Here is a 21,895-nt window from a genome sequence, read left to right as displayed (position 1 = left end):
TAACTAAAATAAACTGGAAGCTGTATAGAAGGTGTGCAATATATGTCCTGAAAGGATCCAGTACAATTTGATGAAGTATCAGTCCTAAAGTGTGCCATGTGAAACTCTATGGGGACTGAAGAAACTCCACCAGGCCTTGGACTACTATTAGAAAGAAATGCAAAACAATCCTTCTGTAAGCTTCTCTGTTGTTTGGTTGTGATTTGTCTTCCTTCAGCCAGGAATGGATCTGGATGTGATATAATGTTATGTTAAATAATTCTTGCAGACATGCGATTTGCCCTTTGCAACTCTGTTCACAAGGTTTGCAGCAGTCAAGCCAGCTTCCAGTTGGTGGATGGAAATACAAACTGAGCTGAAGTCTACACTGACTGTTTTCAGAGGATGCCAAATTTGAGCTGAAGATTTTTCATGTTGAAAAAGGGTGTGATAGAAAGACAGAGAAAACATTTGATGGAATGTTTGAGGAAGGTGGAGAAGCCAGCTGAATAGAGGCTGAAATGGGCAACTCAAGATCTCAAAAAGCAGGACACTGGTTTGGGAAGAGAGAAGTACAGCAAGGAGTGTACCAAAATCCATCAGATACAATAAATTTATGTGATCTTTAGCTACATACTGGTATTTCCACTCCACTAAACTTCATTTAAATTTTCCAAATTCACTATAGTGTCTAAAAAGGTGGGGAGACTCTCAACACCTCACGAGAGGATGTATTCAGAAACTCAAGATTGCCATTGGTATCTATCAAAAGACAAAAAAATACCCTGAGTACTTTCCACAACTGTTGTAATCCACAAACATATGCTATATGTGATTATGTTAGCCAGAATTTTGGTATGAGCTCTTTTGAATTACTTCTGGGTTTGCCTAGTTTGATTCTCTTGTGAAATCTCATATTTTTCTGCTGTCTTTGCTGTGTTCCATCTGCTGCTCACTTTGTTAGATCTGAAACGATTTAATGATCCCTCTAATCAAGAATAAGATACTGTTTGAAGAAAACCAGCTCCTTCATTTATCTTTCAGCACAGCCATAGCCTAATCAAAGATGTTCAGTTTAATAGTAGCATAATCTGAAGGATTGGAAGCACTTTGCAACCATTCATTAACAAACATTTTCCTTTTGTGAGGAAACATTCCTGCTTTTGCTGTTTATACCTGCTCAATGTGCACCTACATTGGTGTGCTGCCTCCTGACTATGCTATGTGACACACAACACAACATTTGGACTCCAAGAGATTCAGCATACAGCAACCTAAGGGTAAACACATGACTTGGGAAAAATTTTGGCACTTGAGGTCAAAATTTTGATGCTGAAGATACTGCTGTTGATAACCACCTAATATTTTTCAGGCCAAATTCTGCTTTTGAGCATGCAGTAGGTGTGGGCCTTCCTTCTATGAGGAATGAGCAGACTGGTATCCTCTCTTGCAGGAATTCTCAGTGAAAACCCATGAATGAGGTGGCAGGGTACTTGTGCCCATTGAGAGGCCCAGTGCAGCAGCTTTCTAGTGCATACCTGAATGTCACATAAAATATGACCATGCTCAGAACTCCTGCCAGGTGTGAAACAAAATGTAAAGGTTTTCAAACTTGGGTTTGTTACATTTTTCTGACCACATGCAGTTTAGAAAGCCAGGCCATGCCATTTCTCCATGCTGCAGGACACAAAGCATTGTGTTTGGTGTCTTCCAGAGGTAACAAATTCAGACCATTTTGGACCAAATTATGTTGCAGTACCTTGGATCAATCACAAGACATGTCCTGGCCACCAATATCTTATAAAACAGAGTATTAAAGAACTGCATCCAGAACTGAATGAAAGATTGAAGAGAAATTTAGAGGTTCCCTGGAAATTTGTATTAGAGAGAGTCAGGGACAAGGCTCGCAAATGGGAAGGTGCCATGTCTTAGATTTGTTTACTTACAGGGTGAGAATTCTTATTAGAAAAGTATTTGTCTTTGTTTTGACTGGGTTGGTTAATTTTCTTCATAGTAGCTCGTATGGGCTATGTTTTGGATTTGTGCTGCAAACAGTGTCAACAACACAGGGATATTGTCATTATTGCTGAACAGAGCTTGCACAGTGTCAAAGCCTTTTCTGCTGCTCCCACCACCCCACCAGCGAGGAGGCTGGGGGGGCACAGCTGACCCAAGGATATCCACACCATGGGACATTGTGCTGGCTGTGTAAAGCCAGGGGAAGAAGGAGGGAACATTCAGAGTGATGATGTTTGCCCTCCCAAGTACCTGTTACACGTGAGCCCCTCCTTCCTGGGGATGGCTGAACTCCTGCCTGCCTGTGGGAAGTGGTGAATGGATTCCATGTTTTTGCTTTGGTTGCTTTTTCTTTTTACTTATTAAACTGTCTTTATCTCAAGCCATGAGTTTTCTCACTTTTACTCTGCTGGTTCTCCCCCCCATCCTGAAATGAGGGGAAGTGACAGAGTAGGGCTGTGTAGGCTGTGTAGGGCTGCAATGCCAGCTGGGGTTAAACCATGGCTGCATTACAAGGAAATCCTGCTCTGAGGTCAGAGAGATAAAACAACACAATCTTCTACCTTTGATTGATGCTATGGCCAGAACCCTTACAGACTTTTATAATACAGCTGCTTATCTACTGGGTTTTTCATTACAGATGCATTGTGTTTTCCACCCATCTTGATACAGCCCCTGGGATTGATCTCTCTCTCTCTCTTACATTCAGTGGGGAATGGGCTCTGTTTTATTTGATTAAACAGCCCTTCTGCAAACAGCCATAAGCACCAATCAGCCCCCATGCAGCAGCAAAGCTTTAGAGCTGGGAATAGTAAACAACTCTCTCCTGCCATTGTAATTCAGGAAGGGAGTTGTGCAGCCTATCTAGAGCAGTTATTTCATGCAAAATAATAGAAGAATGATATGTGATTACAGCCTGGTTAAAATGCTTCATAAAATACTCCACATGGCTCTTTAATCCTCTCCTCCCATAGCTTGGCTCTTGAAAAGAAACTCATTTATTGCAGTCACATTTTCAAACTGGACAACTCTGCCACCTAATTCGTATGCAAAGAGACATAAACTGCTTCATGGCAATTTAACTAAAGAGAATAAGTGGTCGAAAAAACCCAATTATGACTACGTCTCAGCCTAAGGATACCTTCTGCTTATTTAACAGAAGAGGTTTAGCTTTGTTTTTGACACACTTCAGGAAAGCCCACCTGCCTACCTGGCAATAAGGACAGAAAAGCAAAGCATCCCCGAGGCCTGTGCTCACACGGTGACACCAGACCATGGTGCAGCCTGGCCGCTTGTGCAGAGGAGACTTTCTGTTAATTGTAATTATCCTTTAAAGGAATAGCCCCCTACATCCCAGCCTCAGGATGTTGTTGGCATGAGTATGGTTTAATCCCACAAAAGTTAATCATAGGTTTTGGCATGCCTCTGAGCGATTATTTTTGTATAACAACTGTCCAGTTTGACCACCTGATCTGCTTCAAACTGGTCCTCTTTCTCCTCTCTTCCTCCTTAAACATAACATAATTCTTTTTTCTCCTAACACTGTGAATAAATGAATAAGTTGAACTGATTGAAATAAATCAATAAAATGATATATTCCAACAAAATCCAGTTTTACTAGAATACTTCTCACTATATATATTGAAATGACTGTCAAAAAGCAGCCAGCAGCAAAGGTCTGCTCAGTCTCTTGTCTCCCAGATCAGACCTGTTTTCAGATTAGATATGAGAGATCTCTTTGGGTATAAAACTTCTATGTGCAATCAAATGCATACAGGTATTCAGAAGCACAGACCCAGAGTTTGTAAAACAATCACCATTTTGAGGATGCATAGGGTTCCTCTTTTGTATTTGAAAAATAACACCTTTTTGTGTTTTATTTCTCTCCATGGTACCTTAAACTCTCCTGTTTTGAGACTAGGATGACTTTAAGGGCAATCATCTGTTTTAATTATATCTTCTGATACTTAGAGGCTTGATACTTATACACATTAGAGACTAGAAAGGTTGATTTTTCCCAGGTATTCTGCAAATGCTTTTTAGCTTGCAATTTAATTTTCCTGTGTCATTCTTATTATTCCACTAGCATGTCATTGCCTACCAAAATGTTTATTATTGTATTGACTATTCATGGATGATATTGAAAAAAATTGTTGTTGGAGCAGATGCAGGCTGTCCTCATCCAGCCACTTTGCTATTCTATGACTTCCTGCTGTAAGAGTATTAGAAAGCAAAAGTTCTGAATCATTTAATGAGGAACTTCTGGGTGTCTTACAGTGGAGACTTCCTACAGATCCACTAACTGCAATTGCATTTGCTGGTCTCTGGAACAGACATTTTGTTTGTTTAGTAACAAGCTGTTGAACAGAAATTACCTAAAGCTATCAAAACTGTTTTATGAATGATTGGTTTAGCAGCTCCAAAAACATGAGACAAGATCCCTTTGCTACCTCTTATGCTACTCTCATGATTTTAGACTTGCAGCCTCACAAAATCATGCTTTAAGGCTGGAACACAGGGGATGTATGAAATGCACTCTTTCACATTATTTCTATTTATCTCTCTTTTCTGTTGCATATATCCTTTAAACAACCTGACATTCAATCCCATCCTTCGCATTTGTTAATGCATCACAAAGTATTTGGGTATTATTAAAATATGTTAATACACAAAAATGATCTCTGGAAACATTTAAGAAAGAAAGTGAATACAGCACCAAGTTCTGTGCCTGGAGCAAGAGTGTGCTCTCCTGCCTCCATCTATTGATCATGAGACAGAGTCTGCATTTCCCTCCTCTGTGAGTGATCCATCCCCAGAGCAGCCCACCACGCCAGGAGCCTGCAGCTGGGCTTCAAAGTGGCAGCCCGAGTTTGGGAATGCTTCAGCTGATAGCAAAGGAAAATTGTTGCACAGATCAACACAGAACAACATTGCAAACCCATGGAGATAACAAAGGGGATGTGTAACACTGCGGAGGGGTGGGGGGTGGGAAGAAGAAAGGAATTAGAGAGCTGGGGAAAAGCTGGAGTAGCTGTTATCCAAACAGAAGGGACAAAGGGTCAAAAAGCAGGCAAATGAAAAAGTAAGAGGGAGGAAACAAAGTGAAGTGAGAATTCAGAAGGAAAAGAACAAGCAGAGATTGCCTGAGCTGCGTAGGAGTCTGTGCAGTCCCCAGACACTCTTGGGAGGGTGGTGTTATTAATCTTCATGAACCTAGAAATGTTACAGAACCTCTGCAGGAAAAGCACTAAGTTAATGGAGATAAAATGGAGAAATAAGACCTCACAGGACCAGAATAACAGATGCCTGATAACTTATGTGTCCCCTGTAGCCAAGCAAGAGTGCTCCAAATGCCAAACTTCTCTTCTTTGTCAGGCATTTTGTAGAGTTTTTCTTTCTTAGGATAACAAGAATGCAAAATGACGTAGCAATTTTTGACAGAAACTTTCCACGGATGCTTTTAAAAAAGGGATCTGGAACTAGATTTAGGCACAAAAGAAAACATGTGGTTGTTAAACTGCACAAATTCAAATCTTTTTTGTTACCCTCCCATAGGAAAATGTCTGCAAGAAATATAAGATGCTCATCCCAAGCTTTGCTCCCCTACAGGCTGCACAGACACGACCCATGTCTGATGTGACCAGACTAGGAAAACATGCCTGGGAGTTGGTGCCTTCCATCAGGAGTCCCTCTGCTTTAATAAAAAGCAACATGCACACTACTCAGAAATCCAGAGAAGGAAATATCCCTCCACAAGCTGCTGACACAGGAGGAGGTTCACTGCACTGGGGCACCTCAGCACACCTTGCTCATCCCTCATCATACAGTTTTGGGTCATTTAAAGCTGCTGGTCATAACCTTTTTTGCCGAGGCAATGCCATAGATTGAAGAGCCTGGGAAGGTAGAATATAAAATTAGCAACAGTATTAGGGGTATATTTATGGGGTGGAAATAGTTACAAGCATTTATTATCTAGCAAAAGTTTCCTTGCATTGCTTTTTCCTTATGTGTATCCAGCATGTTTTCACTGTAAGATAACACACCAGAATCAGCATCACTCTAGCAGCAGGGCCCAAATAACAACTGAGACCTTAAAAAACTGACCCCTCAGTATCTTTCTGCATCTCCCAAACCCTTCCTGGCCCCTGCAGCAGATAAACTTTGGTTTTAATTGAGAGAGCAACAAGCAGCAGAACTTCCATTTTGCTACAAATATATCTGTGAAGACATTTCCAGTCTTGTGCTCTTTAATAAATCCCTGTGCTACTCAGGAGATGGTTTGTAACAGCACCCAGGAGAGCTGTTTCTCTTTCAGACCTCTCCCATGCTAATGCATAATAAATGCTCTCATCACCTCCTAAATAGTCACAAACCTTTTCTTTTAGAGAATATGACAACAGCATTGCTCTGTTAGATGTAAATATGCACAAAATAAGCTACTCATTTGTAGGGGTGGGTTCAGTGTCCTTTTCTGTTTATACCATCCTTTCTAACAGGTGCCTCCCTAACAGAGGGTGACCAGCTCAGAAAAATTAGGTAACAAATAATACTAGCAAAAAAAATTCCTGTGAGCATTATCCTGACATGCTCATGCTCAGATTTTGCAACCGCTGACTGAAAACACACCCTTTTTCTTAAATTTCCTGATTGTCAGTTTTCTAACTCCCTGATACCTTCCAAATTTTTTGATCCTGTAAAAATCCCAGCTTCAGGACAGAACTCAGAATTTCTACAATTAATCACCTGTCAGTGCAAATGAAAGCAGTGTTCATGCTGTTTAACTATTCAGAAATTTAAAGTCTGCCACATATAATGCTTGAGATTATGGCATTCAATTGTGATATGGCCATGGAAACAAATGGGGATAATACCCAAATTCCCAAAGTGTTCAGCATGAGAAACAGGCACCAAAAGATACAAAGTCCTCACACAGTTACTCCACAATTGTTGATTGAGGTTCACTCACCATCAGAGTGTCATGTTCCCACCTTCCCTTACTATCAGACACACCCAAACTTCTCCAGAAATAACCAAAAAACCAACGAACCAACCAACGAACCAACGAACCAACCAACCAACCAACCAACCAACCAACCAACCAACCACACCAAATAAAAAAAACCAAACTCCTATTTGATATCTCAACAGTTGGAGACTGGGGGCTATTTCACACACAATTACAGTAATTTCAAAATTATAAGCTGCACCATTTTGACCAAAATTTTGGTCCGAACCCGAAGTGCGGCTTATAATCAGGTTCGGCTTATATATGGACAAAGAACGAAAAGTTGCTGTTTTAGTTTGGAGGACAGGTGTCTGCTGAGAAAGGCAGGAACTTCTCTTTGAAATGGAGAATGTAAACCCCCTCCCTCCAAGTTATTATAATTTTGAAATCAAGGGGCTTTCAGGTAAAGATATGGGAATTAGGAATAACAGTTCTTTACTAGGGAAATTAAAATAGAAATACAGTACTACAAAGGAACAAACTCCAAACCCTGACAAAGTCAGAGTACAACCTGACACCCCGTCAGGCAGGTTGTTGGTAGCAGTCCCATTAAATGGTGGCTGCATCCTCCTGCAGTGACAGATGTGATTCAGTTGAAGCAGTGCTCCTGTAGAAGGTGCAGTTTCCTTCCGGAGGTCCAGTGGTGATGTGGAGAAATCCGCTTTTCCTCTGGAGTCCAGTGGAGAAAGGGGCTCCCTTAGTGTCCCAAAACCTCTGTTTGTATTTTGGTAAGAAATGTTGGGCTCTTCCCCCTGGCTGGAGCAACTTCCAATGGGATGAAGTAATTTTATCAGTCACACAGTGGGACTCAATGGCCATTAGCAGACAATGACTCGCTGGAGGAAGGATGGGTTGTGAAAAGATAAAGAACAATGCCCCACCTGGTTTCAATAGATGGCCCATTAGCAGAACATCTCACGTGGAGATAAGGATCACTGCCCCCACCCTCAACAGATGGTGATAGAACAGATACCTTTTATCACACTCTGTATTGTAATGTGCGGCTTATAATCGTGAAATTACTCTAACACACAAAAAGTTCTACTTTTTGCACGTGCCTCAGGATTATTTCAGACCAAATGGCTGGCAGTGCACCTTGGGCACCCTGATGGTGGCAGCTGGCCCTGCACTCCTACAGAGCTGTGCTGCTGCCATCAGGATAGGGATGTTTTGCTCATCAGTCCATCTTAATTAGTCCAGTTCTACATCCACTGAAAACCTCCACTCACAAAGGAACCAGTTTTCCTCTCTGGACTGTTTTGCCTTATAAAAAGATGACAACAGGGTTAGACATAGACTAAGGTGTGAAGTACTGAGCTTTGCATTTAGCCATCAGAATGAAGGATGGAACCCACTCCTCCATCCCATGCTTACTCCTCAAAGAGCTGTCATCTGTCCTTTCTCCAGCTGAAAAGTCTGGACTCAGCTCTCTGCAAAATGCAATTCTACAGGACTGAAGGAAAATTAGTTCCTCAGAGTATATTTTGCTGTTTCTTATTTTTATTGCCATTTCTAGTCATGGAATATGATCTTAGTTTGGTAGGTACTGTACAAAATAAGCCACCAAGAAAAATAGATTTCTGTCTTAGACACTCCTGTCCACTCCCCAGAGAAGAAAACTGCCTGTCTACAACAGCAAAGAAGGAAACTTACACACCTAAATTAGACACCTCAAGGTAGACATGATTAGGGCATATTTATAGCCATTGACAGATCAAGGTGAAGCAAGGTTCCAAGAGAGAATTGTCTTTGAAGAGAAGATGGAATATATCTGTGGGGAGAGCCCTAAATAACCAACTTTTCAGGCAAACAAGCATCTGAAAACAAGCAGAAATCTTCAAGATTAGAAAAACTGCCTCTGAGATTAATGCAATGATGTTGTTGTTAATCAATAAGAATGTTCTAAAGAAATACATAGCTGGCACCATTGAATCTGGAGAAATTGAGTAATAGCAAGGAGAAATTGCCCAATAAAATCTTATTTTTCACATATTTTTTTTTATATTGTATCAGACTGTTAAGAACTTTTACTTCCCATGCTCATCTTTTGAAGTTAGGCTATAGCTTTCCTTTGAGGATGAAGGTTGAAAGGTCAGGTACAGAGAGGCTGTTTTTTGAGAAATACTATTCATCTGATAATGCTGGTGTTCATTAATTTAATTCATTCTGGGGTACAGCAGTTCTTTGGTTTTCCCCATATCCCATCTATGCCAGTATTTAGATGATTATCATGTGTGTTCCTCTCTCCCCTCTGATTTGGCAGCTATAAAATAAACCAAAGGGAGAGAAAGAGCATAAAGAAGCAACAAAACAGAGCTGCTCAGCTGATGGGTAGCAATCATAGCCCACCAGAGACCTGGTTGTCAAGGTTTTTGTTAGTGTAATAACAAAGGGAAGCGTTAAGAAGTTTGAAGGAAAGACACAACTTGAGACAGTCTTGAGGGAAAACATACCTTACAGAAGGGTCCTTAGAGAAAGCATAAGGATATTTTGCTTGAAAAAGGAGTTGCACTGGAAGCTCACACAAATGAGAAAGCTGCAGGGAGAGTCAGAATTCACCATGAAAGGCCTTGAAAGTCAAGGCAATTTTTTTTTTCTTTTTTTTTTTTTCAACCCAGGAGCATTTTCAATGAAACTAAACGCAAAGAGAATTCTTTATAGAGGCCCCAGAAAATAACAATGGAAGCTACTAAAGTGATGGGCTGGAGGTCACATGGTAAATCATAGATATGGTATGGAAAGTAAATTGGCAAGATTTAACTGGACACACCAGCAATAGAAAGAATATTTAAGATGATGAAGTCAGCTTCTGTAGACTTTAGGTTGAGCAAAGTTAGTGGTCAGTTGTGAACAGACAGCAAAGGAAAACACACACATTTTATTTCAGATGAAAGAAACTCAGCTCAGCTCAAGAGAAGTGAAACTTCAAGTTGTTTCTGTAGAGCCAACTTGTTGGGCTTAAGGGACAGGGATAAAATATAGATAGAAAAGACTATGGTCCTGGATGTAGGATGGCCCACAAAAATTTCAGAACAGTTCTGGTCAAAAAAAACCTGAGAGATGAGAGAGAGAGAAAGCAAAGACATTCTACCTTCCTTCTGGATGGAGGGTAGAATGGCAGAGCACCACAGCAGGACAGCAGTCAGACATCTGAGGTTGTTAATGGGACTTGGGTGTGCACAGACTGACCTTTGAACAAAAGCCAGAAGTGACTTGAGTGGCATTTCAGGGAGGGAAAAAATGGTGAGGTACATTCAGTAGCATGTAAGATGAAACAGGAGAAGATGAACTCAGAAAAAACACACAGAAAACTTTGGAGACAAAGGAATACAGCAGTAGTTGGCTTGCTTAGTTGCTGAATAAACACATGTCCATGTAGATCCATTTCTTGATATGTAGGCTAATTCAAATTTTGACTTACTCATTCTTTTGAATAAAGTCAACTCTGCAGAAAATAACTTTTACAGGTGTTCTACTCTAGATAAAACCTGTGAAACTCTCTAGAAAGTCAAAGTTAGATCAGACTTTACAATATACTCAGAAGTTTTGGTGAGGGAGAGCAAGCCTTTTGTTACAGACACCCTGAATTCTGAGAAAATATGGTGGTAGGAAAAGTTTTGCATTTAATTTTTAAAGCTATGCACAGAGTCTTCATGCTCTGTTAACTGCCACAGACCAGTTATTGCACCTCCCAAACACACCAAGCTCCTGAGCTAACCCAGATAACTATTAGCCTTTTGATAATGCTTGAAAGTAACACCGCACTGTGTTTGTAGTGCTTTCTGCTCAGGATTCTAATTTTTATCACTGCTGTAAGTTTTTTAAAGACTCAGATATGGCAGTAAAGATACACAGAATTATAGGGAAATTAAAAAAAGCCAGACCATCCATGATAATACAAAGTAGGAGCAGTCAGTGCCTTTGGTACTGCAAGCAGCTGTCAGCTCCAAATCATGGACTGTGCCAGAGACAGTAATGGCAAAATAGGCAAACTGCACCTTCAGCTGTGGGACTGAACACATCAAGCTCTTAAGGGTATTTGTCAACCTTTTTTTCTCATAGAGCAGATACAGAACATCTCATCTGACCAAGAAGCCTCAGCTCCAGAGGCAGAGGGGAATCAGAGAGCTGGTGTCTGGTTTGATAATTAGCCTTCTAGCCAACATGCGCACAGGGCAGCTGATCCCCTGGTCATGAACTGAGATACACTGGAGAACTGTCCCAGCATTTCTGAACTCTCACCTTTTCTGATTCCTGCCCCTTTCTTAGCCACTGCCAAACTGCTGAATCATGGTGCACATCCAATATCTCAAAGGTCTGTCTTGGTTCTCTTTTGTTTTCTGTGTCTTTTTATTGGGCAGCTCCATGGCCAGAAATGCTCACAAGAGAGATGTGTGGACTACGATACATTAACCAGATTTTTTGTGGTGCAATCAGTGAATCTGCCACAAGAAATGCAAGTCCAATTTAAAAAATGTAAGTGTATCAGGAAAATTAATTAATTCAGGAGGGGTTTTGGCCCATCAAGTCTTCGGGATGTTGCTACTGCTGTAAACAAATTAAGCATACCCATGGCCAGTTATTAACAATTTGTCCCAGCACAGAATTGCAAATTGTTATTACTCGTTTCTTCCCCATACAAATAACCTTAGAAGAGCTTTTTTTGTGGTCTATTCATAAATATTTTTACTATTATAGTATTTTCAGGAGGGTAAAAGTGACATCCACAGTGTCCAGGGAAAAAAAAAGGGCTCGCATGCTTCCATTGGCATTGCAATTAGGATCACAAGAAAATCCAAATCTCAAGACCAAATTCCTTTTGATACTGTGAGCAAGTCGACAAGGAAGTATTATGAGCCTACAAGGAGTTTCTCTTAATGTACCATCCAGAAGCATTATTCCACCTGACAAAAATTCACAAGTTTCCTAGTAGCTAAATATTTTGCAGATAGAGTTAAATAGGCAGAAGAGGTTTCAAACGCATTCAGATTCTGCCTGGGAAAGGAATTTTCCACTCTGTACTACTGAGAAAAATGAAGAGGCTGTAGGCTATGGTGTCATGTTCAGAGGAACAAGGTGGGTAGGATAGGGCATTAGGCACTATTATACTCCAGGGAAGAAAGAGCAGACAGGGGCACAATAGAGGCGCTTCATTATATTTTAAATGGGAATAGTTCCAAGGATAGGAAAGCCTGTGGTGCTTGTAAAGGATTAAGTAGGGTAATGTGCTTTTTAAGAAGACATAAAGAGGTATGTAATGTGATATCTTTAAGCCTAAATGATTTTTCTTGGAGTCCTCAATGAATGTTTAAGCAGGCATGACTTGGGCTTCTGTAAATCCTCTCTGAATAAATAACTTCCGCAAAAATAGAGATTCCTAGGACAGAATGAGATGCATATTTCATAACCTATGCAAAAAAAGGAAAACCAATTTGAGACACATGAAACACTTAGGAATAATAAAGAAAAAGGGAAGATAAAAGTGAATATTCTCCAGAATAATCCAGGTTTATATAAAAATACAGCTACCTCTCCATCCATTTTGGTTTGACAGTGCGGGAAGACAAACAACTGAGTGCTTCCCCACCTTAAATTCAGAACTTCAACAGCTTTCTGCTGCCTTTTGAGAAAGGAAGAGACAATAAGTGGATGAAAATATCCAAAGTGCCTGTGCTTTTCAGGCTGTCTCCTGTTTGAGGTATTTAAAACTGCTCTCTCTTCAGGGTAAATCTATCCAGCTGCTCTCTAGCTGGACCTGTGGTATTTATAGCTGTTCGCTGTGGATGGAACAGGAGCACACACAGTGATATGTATGCATCTGATTTATGAGAGGAACACGACCAATAAATATCAAAACCTGAAAACTTACAATGGCATCATCTTCCCATCTTATTTCTCTTGCCTGCCCTGCCCTCCTGCCAGGAAAAGCAGGTCAAAGCAGCAGAATGCCTGATTTAAAGTGGGACTGCGCAATCACTGTCATTTGGCTGTATTGTATTTGCACTCCCACAGGTGCCACTCCCCACAAAGACACTGGTACAGCAAGCAGGCAGTCCTGCTGCGTGAGAGGGGCGAGGTGCTGAGTGAATCAGTGGTTGGCCCTCTCCTCTTCCCCCTGTTTATATATACATTAGCATTAGACTGCTACTTTCCTCACAATAAAATAGTGCCAGCTCCACTGGAGTTGTCAGAATAAAAGCAACACAAAACTAAAGAACTTTTAGGATTTCACAAAAATATTTTGGGAAGTGCCTTCTGTGAAGGCTCCTTGCAAACCTCATGAGGTGGTGCAGCACGGGGTGCTGTTAAAGATGGGAATGCCCACTGCATCCCTGCACACCTCTCTCCTGTGGTTGTCCCTCCTATCCCAATCCCTTCAGGGTCATTACTCAGCTGAGTGGGAGTCCCTTTCCCTGTACCTGTTTGGAGCATCACTGAGTCTCTGCTGTCTCGCCTGGCACTCCAGAAATATCTGCTGAGGTGATGCTCTCACAGAGCCTGGACAAACTGCTCTTCAGTCACACTTTACTGATGTATGGGGGAAACATAATGAGGCACAGAGGAAGATCTGTTGGTGTATCTTGCCCAGGGTTATAATCAGGTTAATAGCTCTGATGTGCCCAGTTAAATTCATTAAAGATCCTCAGAAGCATTATGAAGTGTATAAATAGGCCAAGGGGAATCATGAATTCTTACTGAAATGTTTTCATTTTTTGAAATGTGTTATGGAGATTATAATCTCTGATTTTTATCAGATTCCTTTTAAAATATTAGTTTTCCTTGCTTAAGATAAGCTTTTAACATCACTTTCTTCATACAGCTTTCTTCCCAAGCAGGCCAACTACAACTTCCCAAAAGCTTTGGTGAACAGCTGGCAAATAATCTTTTTCTGTGTCATTTCTTCCTGCACATTGAAGGAATTGGAAAAACTGCACCCACAGGTAGATGTGCATGTTCATTAGAATCAGACCTAAGACTTCTGATTTTTTAAAACTGGAGGGTGGCTGGCTTGCTCAACTTGACACAACTTAGTTTTTCAACATCATCATTTGCCTATTCCTGGCGAGTAAAAGCATGGGAAATTAAGAACTTGGATGTTTCTGGTTTTGTAGGTTTCAGGACAGCAACTGCCATGTGTCCAGAAATGAAAACTCAATGACTGTAATCTGGAATTACCTACCTGCAGGATAGACTGTTTGGTTGGTTTTTCAAGCTAAAAGCTGTTAGAGAGCACAGCTGTGTTTGATGTACTGTGGTTTTTGATCCTTCTGAAACTCATTTTATAACTTAGGGAGGGAAACCAGAAGGAGGGAAGGTTCTTGGCTTTGGGCTTTTTTATATATACAAAAGGCAAATCCCAGCTTTATCAGCCACTTACAAACTGAGCTAAAATATGTTCTCTCCAAAAAAGCAATTTCCTCTAGCCAATAAATCTTCAGACCTTTTTTCTTGCTCTTTCAGCTTATGACTTTATCTAAAAGGGTTTCAAAAGTGCAGTTCCCCAGGACCTCTCCTGCCTCTTCTTTTATGCTGTTTAGTCCTTCAGAGGAGAAAATATCATATTGGTTATCCACAGGTTGGATTGGGGATTTTTAAAACTCAAAATAATCTTTGTTATTTTTTAGTTCTTTTATTATCAAGAGCTCACCAGTGATTTCATCATTCTTCTTAACATACTCTTTTCTCTTGTTACTACCTAGAGTGAGAACATCAGAAATGCAAGGTTTTCCTGGCCAATGGATTTTGGTGGAGACAAAAAAGCAGAGTTCATCTGGATTTTCAGAAATCTCTAAATCGAGATTGTAACAATGTAAACATACAATTCATGGATATTTTCTGTAAGAAACTGTCACATATTGAGGTTTAAAATAAAGTCAGCAAAATATGATATGTCTTTGATTTGATTTAGAAGTCTGAATATAAAGATACAATTTATTGTACGGAAAAAGCTGGTATACAGTCACTCATTAACCTATATTGACTCTTACACTGAATCCTTTCAGTAAAAAAGGTTTCTATAAAAGCTGCAGCTGTCAGCCAGAATTTGGGAGGGAGCTATTGCATTCACAAATATGTCTACAAAGAGCTCTCAAAGTGTTTTTCCACTGCTAAACCTACTACAGTATGTGTTTGTGAGACCCTTTTTGAAATCATCCATTCCTGCCTTCCTCTCCCAAAACAAATATGACTCAGAGTTACAACAGAAAACCAGGATATTCAGTGTCAGGAGACTCCAAAAAAAAAGACAATGTCTTGTGTTCTGGGACTCTAGTGTTCCTATTCCCATTTTGCATCCTTAAAAATGCAGCCATCTCATATGAAAACACCTGTAAATACTTTTTGGAGCAGTCTAGGTACTTACATACTAAAATGCTATTCAATGCCACAGACCTGAGAAGTCCCACTCCTCCGTGCCAGTGCAATGACCTTACAGGAACTGATTCCAGGCATGATCACTGCCTGGGTGCCAACGCACCCCTGTCAGCTAGAAGCAGCAGCTGAGCAAACATGGTGCAAGGCACAGCATCGCCAGTGGGAAGCAGGGAATTGTGTCAGTACCTTCTGAATGCCTGCAGCAGACTCGAGGACGTTGTTCTCGGAGCCGTTGCTCCTGTTGATCATGCGCCACATCTGGGAGTACATGCTGTCCCTCTCGAAGGGGTTCATGCCTTTCACGCGCACATGCTCGTACACCGCCGAGTCCAGCACGGTGCCGTAGGGAATGTCCGTCTGCCGTGAGAGATCCTGCAGAGACCTTCGTTGGTGGGGAAGAGACAGACATGGGACACTTTAATGCACATTTTCAAGCAAACAAAAGGCAACACAGAGGAACATGGGTGTCATGACACTTTCTTCTGTTGTTTTTTCTTCTTTTTTTTTTTCTTAAAAGATAAAGCAAGATTGAAAATTTGTTTTTATGATTTAAGACACAAAGAGGAGTACGAAGAGAAAAGAAGGGGTGGGAAAAGTGAAAATGGGTGAAAAAAGAACAGGAGGAGTAAGAGGATGCTGGGAAATGCCAAGCTCCTTTGAGCAGGGAGTGTTGGAATGTGCAATATTCATGGATCATGGATTGTTGGGTATGCACTGATAGGGCAAACACACACCCTGCTGTGGGGAGCTGATGGCAGCACCAGAACTCATGAAATCCAGCCCAGAGCACCCGGGCTGAGCACCTCTGTGTGCTCCTGGGTTATACTGTGCAGGGCAGCTTGGTTGGGGTGTTTCTGCACCAAATTGTGCATCCATCTCAAAGGTCACATCCTGTATTATTTTCAGCAATATTACTGTTTCATGAACTGCTTTTTCATCATATTTTCATTTATCACAGTTCATGTTATTTAGTCTAATACATTTGTTCTGCTTTACGTCTTATCTAGCCTTACCCTTCTCTATAAACCAAAAGAAAATAGTTTTAGAAGTTCCCAAAGCATCCCAAATGAGGTTTGGTTAACCAAACTTGGTTTGAACTTTAAAACTGTACATTAGAACCATTTAAAGTTTCCTTACCTCTTGGTCTTTATTTTCCTTTCCTGTAGAATTGCTCTCCCGTACCTTTGATTCTTTAATGGCACTCATTAAAATTTCAAAGTAACTTCTACAATATGTCTACTGCTTATACCCCATTACAGCTTTCCCAGCACAAATTAACTGTGTATAAACTGCACAAATCTAGTGGATGACACATAAGGACAATCAAGGAGCTCAATGCTGTCTTAAAGAAAGCAATAGCAAATTCTAAAAGCTTATTGCAGACACAGAAAATGCAAACAGCAACGTAGGAAACTCATCAAATTCCAAGCTGTATTTCTAAAAAATGTAAATATGAAGACTAATGAAAATGGTCCTATGGGACAGGGGTTGGAAAAAAATGAAATTCTTAGGTGTTGTGAGGATGGCACTGAAGAAAACAGTAATAACACCTCACAGGATGTGTATGCCATGAGCAAAACAGAAAGCAGGAAAAGAAGAAATCAATAGAGATCAATGGCAAGGGTTTAGACGTTAGCTAAGCGAAAAAGAAATCCTTTAAAGTTTAGGCATATAGGCTTAGAAAAGCATTGACCAAGAGATAATTCTAGTCAGATTACATAAAGTAATTATAAGGAAGGGATAAATGTAATTGTGAGGACTAAATAACTAATGGTATTAAAAACCCTCAAATCCTCTCACTTTCTCAACAAGACTGCATTACTTTTAAATGGGGAACCTGCAAAGAATCTGTACACACATGGACTCATCAGAGGTGAGATGCTACAAGTAACATTTCCTGAAACCAGAGGACTTCTACCAGAGGACTAAGACGTGTCCTATTCTAGGAGGAAAAATATGAGATTCTGGTAGACTAAGGAATCAGGACAATAAGTACTGTGGTTAGTTTGCTACAGAATAGTAAAAAAATTATCAAGTCCAGATAAACACCTGTGAGTTCTGAAAGATTAAATACAGAATGTCTGAGCTGCAATCAAAAATGTGAAACCCTCTTACAACCAAAGTGAAAGGAAAGCAGTAAATAATTTAAAATGTTGCAGTCAGGGGAATTACAAAAACAAGCTACTTAGGTCACGTGCTTAAGTTTAATGAACATACTGAAATAAGAATTAATACAATTTTAAAAGTCAGTCCTGAAGTCTAGACATAGCCACCAGGTAGGTTTCTCCAGGGCAAGCAAGTCAATCATATGTAACACTTTGAAATTACGAAAAAACTCCTAAGAATTTTTTAAAAACCTTCCTCTCACCTAACAATATACAGAAGGTGGAAGCATGGACAATCTTCAAAGGAGGAGTTTAGAAACATTTCCGAGCAACTATGGGTAGCATTAGAAATACTCAGTCAGAGTGGATGCTCTTGAGGGATTTCAAGGGTAACAAGAACAGCTTTAGCAGAACTGAAAGGTTGAACAAGAAGAGTGTGCCCCTGTGGATGGGGATAGCAGCCATAGCTAAAGCTGAGGTGCTCAATGCCTGCATTGCCTCACTCTTCCTCACCAAGGAGTGACTAAAGGCAGGGTTCAAGAAGGCAATGAACAAGGAGCAGCAGGTGGTCAGGTAAGTCCCAACCAGAAAAGGCAGGGATGGATTGAGATCACTAGAGCCATAGAAGTCAGTGTACTGAGAAAGCTGCCCTTGCAAGGCCACCTGCTTTAATTTTTGAAAGGTGAAGGAGGATAAGGGAGATCCCTTGTGACAGGAGAAAGAAAATATCCAGACTATATAAAGAAAGTGAAAAAAGGTGATTCATGGAATTACTGCTGGTTGTCCAGCCTTATGGAGTGAGTCCTCTCAGCACGCTTTGGAGCACATGAAGGAAAAGCAGCTGACTGGCAGCACTCCACATTTACGCACCAAAAGTAAGTCATGCCTGGTTGCCTTCTACACTAAAATTACAGTAATTTCATGATTATTAGCCGCACCATTTTGACAAAAGTTTTGGTCCGTACTCGGAAGCGTGTTTTGTACTCCGGAGTGGCCAATATATGAAAGATGTTCAGAAATTTTCCAACCTGGAAGTGCGAGCCCACAGCAGCACCGAGCCAAGCCGGAGCCCGTGCGGCCCCAGTGGTGGGGCAGCGCCGCCGATCCGAGCCCATGATAGTTCTCTGTATTTTTTCGGTGTTTTCAGTCTTGTGCGGCTGCGCGGCTCCCCGCCCACCCACCTGCCCGGCCGCCCGGCTCCCCGCCCGCCTGCGCGGCTGTGTGGCTGCCCAGCTGAGTGGCTATTTAAAGGCAACGCGGATCCGTTGGAAATGCTTGTAAAATGACCACACCATTGTTCGTATCTTTTCCCGCTTGTTAATAAAACTTGCAGGGTACACTGCCGCAGCTATTGTCTGTATCTTTTTTCATTTGGAAATAATGTTCAGGGCCGGTGCCTGCCAGTAAACTCTGTGATCCCGCGATTCTGTTACTAATTGGCAACTTTGTGAAAGTTCGCTGTGAACGAAAGTGCGGCTTATAATCAGCTGCGGCTTATAATCGTGAAATTACTGTACTTCATTTGTGGACAAGACTGGAGATACTGACATAGTTTACCTTAACTTTAGCAAGGCAGCCTGCCTGCCTGCCTACCACAATATTTCTTGCATCCAAATGAGGTCTTTAGGTACAGCTGTGTGGGAAATAAGGTTTGATAAATTCCCAATTGGATTGTCATGCTCAGGGCATATCTCACTTGCAGGCTGCTAACAGGTACCCCAGAGCTCTAACCTGGGACATGTCTCTACCAATGACATGGAGGAGGTAAGCAAGCACCCTCCTGTCATGTTTGCAGATGACATGACAGGGAGGGACCAGCCCCCTCCTCAAGGACAGGCTGAAGTTCAGATGGGCCTAGAAAGGCTGGAGGAATGGGGTGTGAAAGCCACAAGGAGGACAAATATAAAGCTCTAGGGATGAATAAAACCCTGCAACAAGCAGGCTGAGCATAGCTCTGCAGAAAGGCACCCTGGTAGGCAGCAGTGGGCCTTGCTGAGAGCTTCTCCTTATTTTACCATTAGGCAAAGTGTTGTGCAAAGTGCTGACAGTCTATCTGTCAAAAGCATCACTGATGAAAGGCACCAGATAAACACAGCATACTGTGTTCATCCATTCTGTTACTGCTGCCAGTACATTCCTGTAATCAACTGGCAGCACTCAGCAGTGCAATGAGCTGTCACAAGATGCACACTGCAATGTCCTGTAATTGTTATTTGTCGTACTTTTCTAAAGTGTAAAAAAGTATTTATCCAGGCTCCATTTTCTAGTGACAACACTTAGTAAAATTGCAATCATTACTTTACAAGACTCTGTATAGCCATATAATTTCTAATACAGCAAGCAACAAAGCATTTTTAGATATATTATTGCTAAGCAGGATACAATTGACAGGTGTAGCTGCTGCCACAAATCAGTTAAAAACAGCACAAAAGAGCTCTTGTTATATCATGTGGCTATAAAAGCAACTTTGTTATTTTCAGAAGGGCAAACCAGCACATGACATGAGCCATTAGTCTCGAAGAGTGCTACAGTCAGGTATGGGAAGCAAACAGGCTGAGAAGCAAGTGTGCTACCACACACAAAAGCACCACCAGCAGGGAAATAACAAGGAGAAGAATTATGTCAATGCCTTCAGGAAGGCATGTTGGAGTTGCCACGTCTGGCATTAACTGGAGTCTGCAGTGCCTCACTGTTAGATGTGCTATCCTAAAATGCAGGATGCCTCTCAGCTGCCCTGCTTGCATCTTTTCACAGTTGCAGGTGAGGTTCCATGCAGGGAAAATGATGACAAGGGGACAAAAGCAAGACAAATCCAAGTGTAAACTCTATGGATGTGCTAAATGCTGTTGTTGGCAGTAAACCCAAAGTTCTGGTTCACCTGACCATATGCTGAGGAGCAAGAAAGAAGCTTGGGAGCCTTGGAGGTGTACATGTGTATATACTGCTGCTTAGACAAGTTGCAAATACAGCAGAGACTTGTCACACATCAGTGGCTCCCTCCCCTCACAAAAACACATAAAATGAGATCAAAATATGTGTGACCTCCTTCAGAAGCTGTTTGCTTAATAACTCACAACTCTGCAGACTATTGCTGAGACACTCAACCGGGAAGCAACAAAACAAAGTACAGTAAAACTAAGAGAAATTGCAAGCCTTGAGACAACTACTAGAATTATTAAACTACTAGAAATATTAAACCACTGAGGATCCTTTACAGAAGAAAGAACTCTTGAAACTGTTTTGCCTCCAGCCTGGTTTAGGTTACACGTTGGTTGGTGTACCTGTGTTCCTGGATTAAACAACTCATTCTCTTTTCAGACAAATGCGTTTAGTGGACACGTAAATCCTCAGCCTCACTCTGTTGCCCAGTTTCACTACACAGCTGCCACACCAGATCTCAAAATAAGGAAAAAACATTTTTCAAGCTAATTAATTCCTGCAAGGGATCCTTTGATGCCCAAATCCTGATTCCATTTCATTCCACAGTGAAATGTAATTTTTCAATAGTTCCGATATGAACTATCTGCAAAGAAAAGCACTCATTAGCATGAGTAAGCAAATGATCATTTCACATTTTAAAACTTTTTTCTCTTTGAATTTCTAGTTTTGAAGCAATAAGGTAATGAATGATAAAAATTGTTTACAATATAAAAAAAAAAGCAGATGCAGTTGTAAATTATGTTAAAAAATAAGATATCTTTAACTGAGTTTTTATACAGACTTATACAAATTCTACTTCTAGAGAAGTGACCATGCAGTCAGGTCATTCAGCTTATTTTTGTCTTTCACTCATGCAGCATTGTGGGGAAAAATAATATGTGTGGCCTTTATGATAAGTTTTTTTCCTCATTGCAATTACTGGGATAATACCAATATTATCCCAGCATCAATATTATCCTAAATTAACTAGGCTAATAGGGCTATTCTGAGGAGGAATTGAGTCATTTGAGGAAGAGTTATTAACAGATAGATGCATTTTTCAGTTTGTTGATCGTGTTTAGTATTCTACACCTAATCCAACAGCAGTTGTCAGGTCACTTTCATTTTATGGTTTAATATAAATCAGTTATTTTGCAATTTAAAAATGTATCTCTTCCTCCAGCTAGAAGAAACAACATAGTAGTATTTGGATATGTTTCTTTCTGTAGAGCATACCGTTTTCTATAAATTAAAATCCTAGACTCAGAATTGGTAACATGTCAGCCAAAAGTGTTAAAAAAGTACACAGAAAAATGTGAAAAGCAAAAAGTCAGCTTCATAAAGGAGTAACTGAATTTCTTTTTAGGTGATACAATACCACCTAGGTCAGAGTCTTGGGCACCAACACATCTTTGTAAACCTGGGTTATAGATCAATTCAGGATAGCTGTGCTAGACTTGAGTGCTGCATAGAGCTGTCTGCAAGAACTAGTTACTAA

General features: G+C 40.8%; 1 protein-coding gene across 4 annotated transcripts in view; it reads right to left on the bottom strand.

Annotated features, from left to right (window-relative positions):
* Positions 1 to 21,895, bottom strand: part of GRID2 (glutamate ionotropic receptor delta type subunit 2) — a 698,066-nt gene that overhangs the window by 77,013 nt on the left and 599,158 nt on the right. For all 4 annotated transcript variants that reach the window (XR_004417944.2, XR_004417943.2, XM_033060210.1 and 1 more), the window contains exon 13: positions 15,560 to 15,755. Coding sequence is in view for 2 of the 4 variants with exons in the window: in XM_033060210.1 (XP_032916101.1) it covers positions 15,560 to 15,755 (196 nt within the window). In the remaining 2 variants the exon portion in view is untranslated. The remainder of the gene's footprint in view (positions 1 to 15,559; positions 15,756 to 21,895) is intronic.

Source organism: Catharus ustulatus, chromosome 5 (assembly GCF_009819885.2).
Source record: "Catharus ustulatus isolate bCatUst1 chromosome 5, bCatUst1.pri.v2, whole genome shotgun sequence".
Lineage (NCBI taxonomy): Eukaryota > Metazoa > Chordata > Aves > Passeriformes > Turdidae > Catharus > Catharus ustulatus.
Note: the sequence above shows the minus strand (reverse complement) of the source record. Positions and strands in the feature narration are given on the sequence as shown.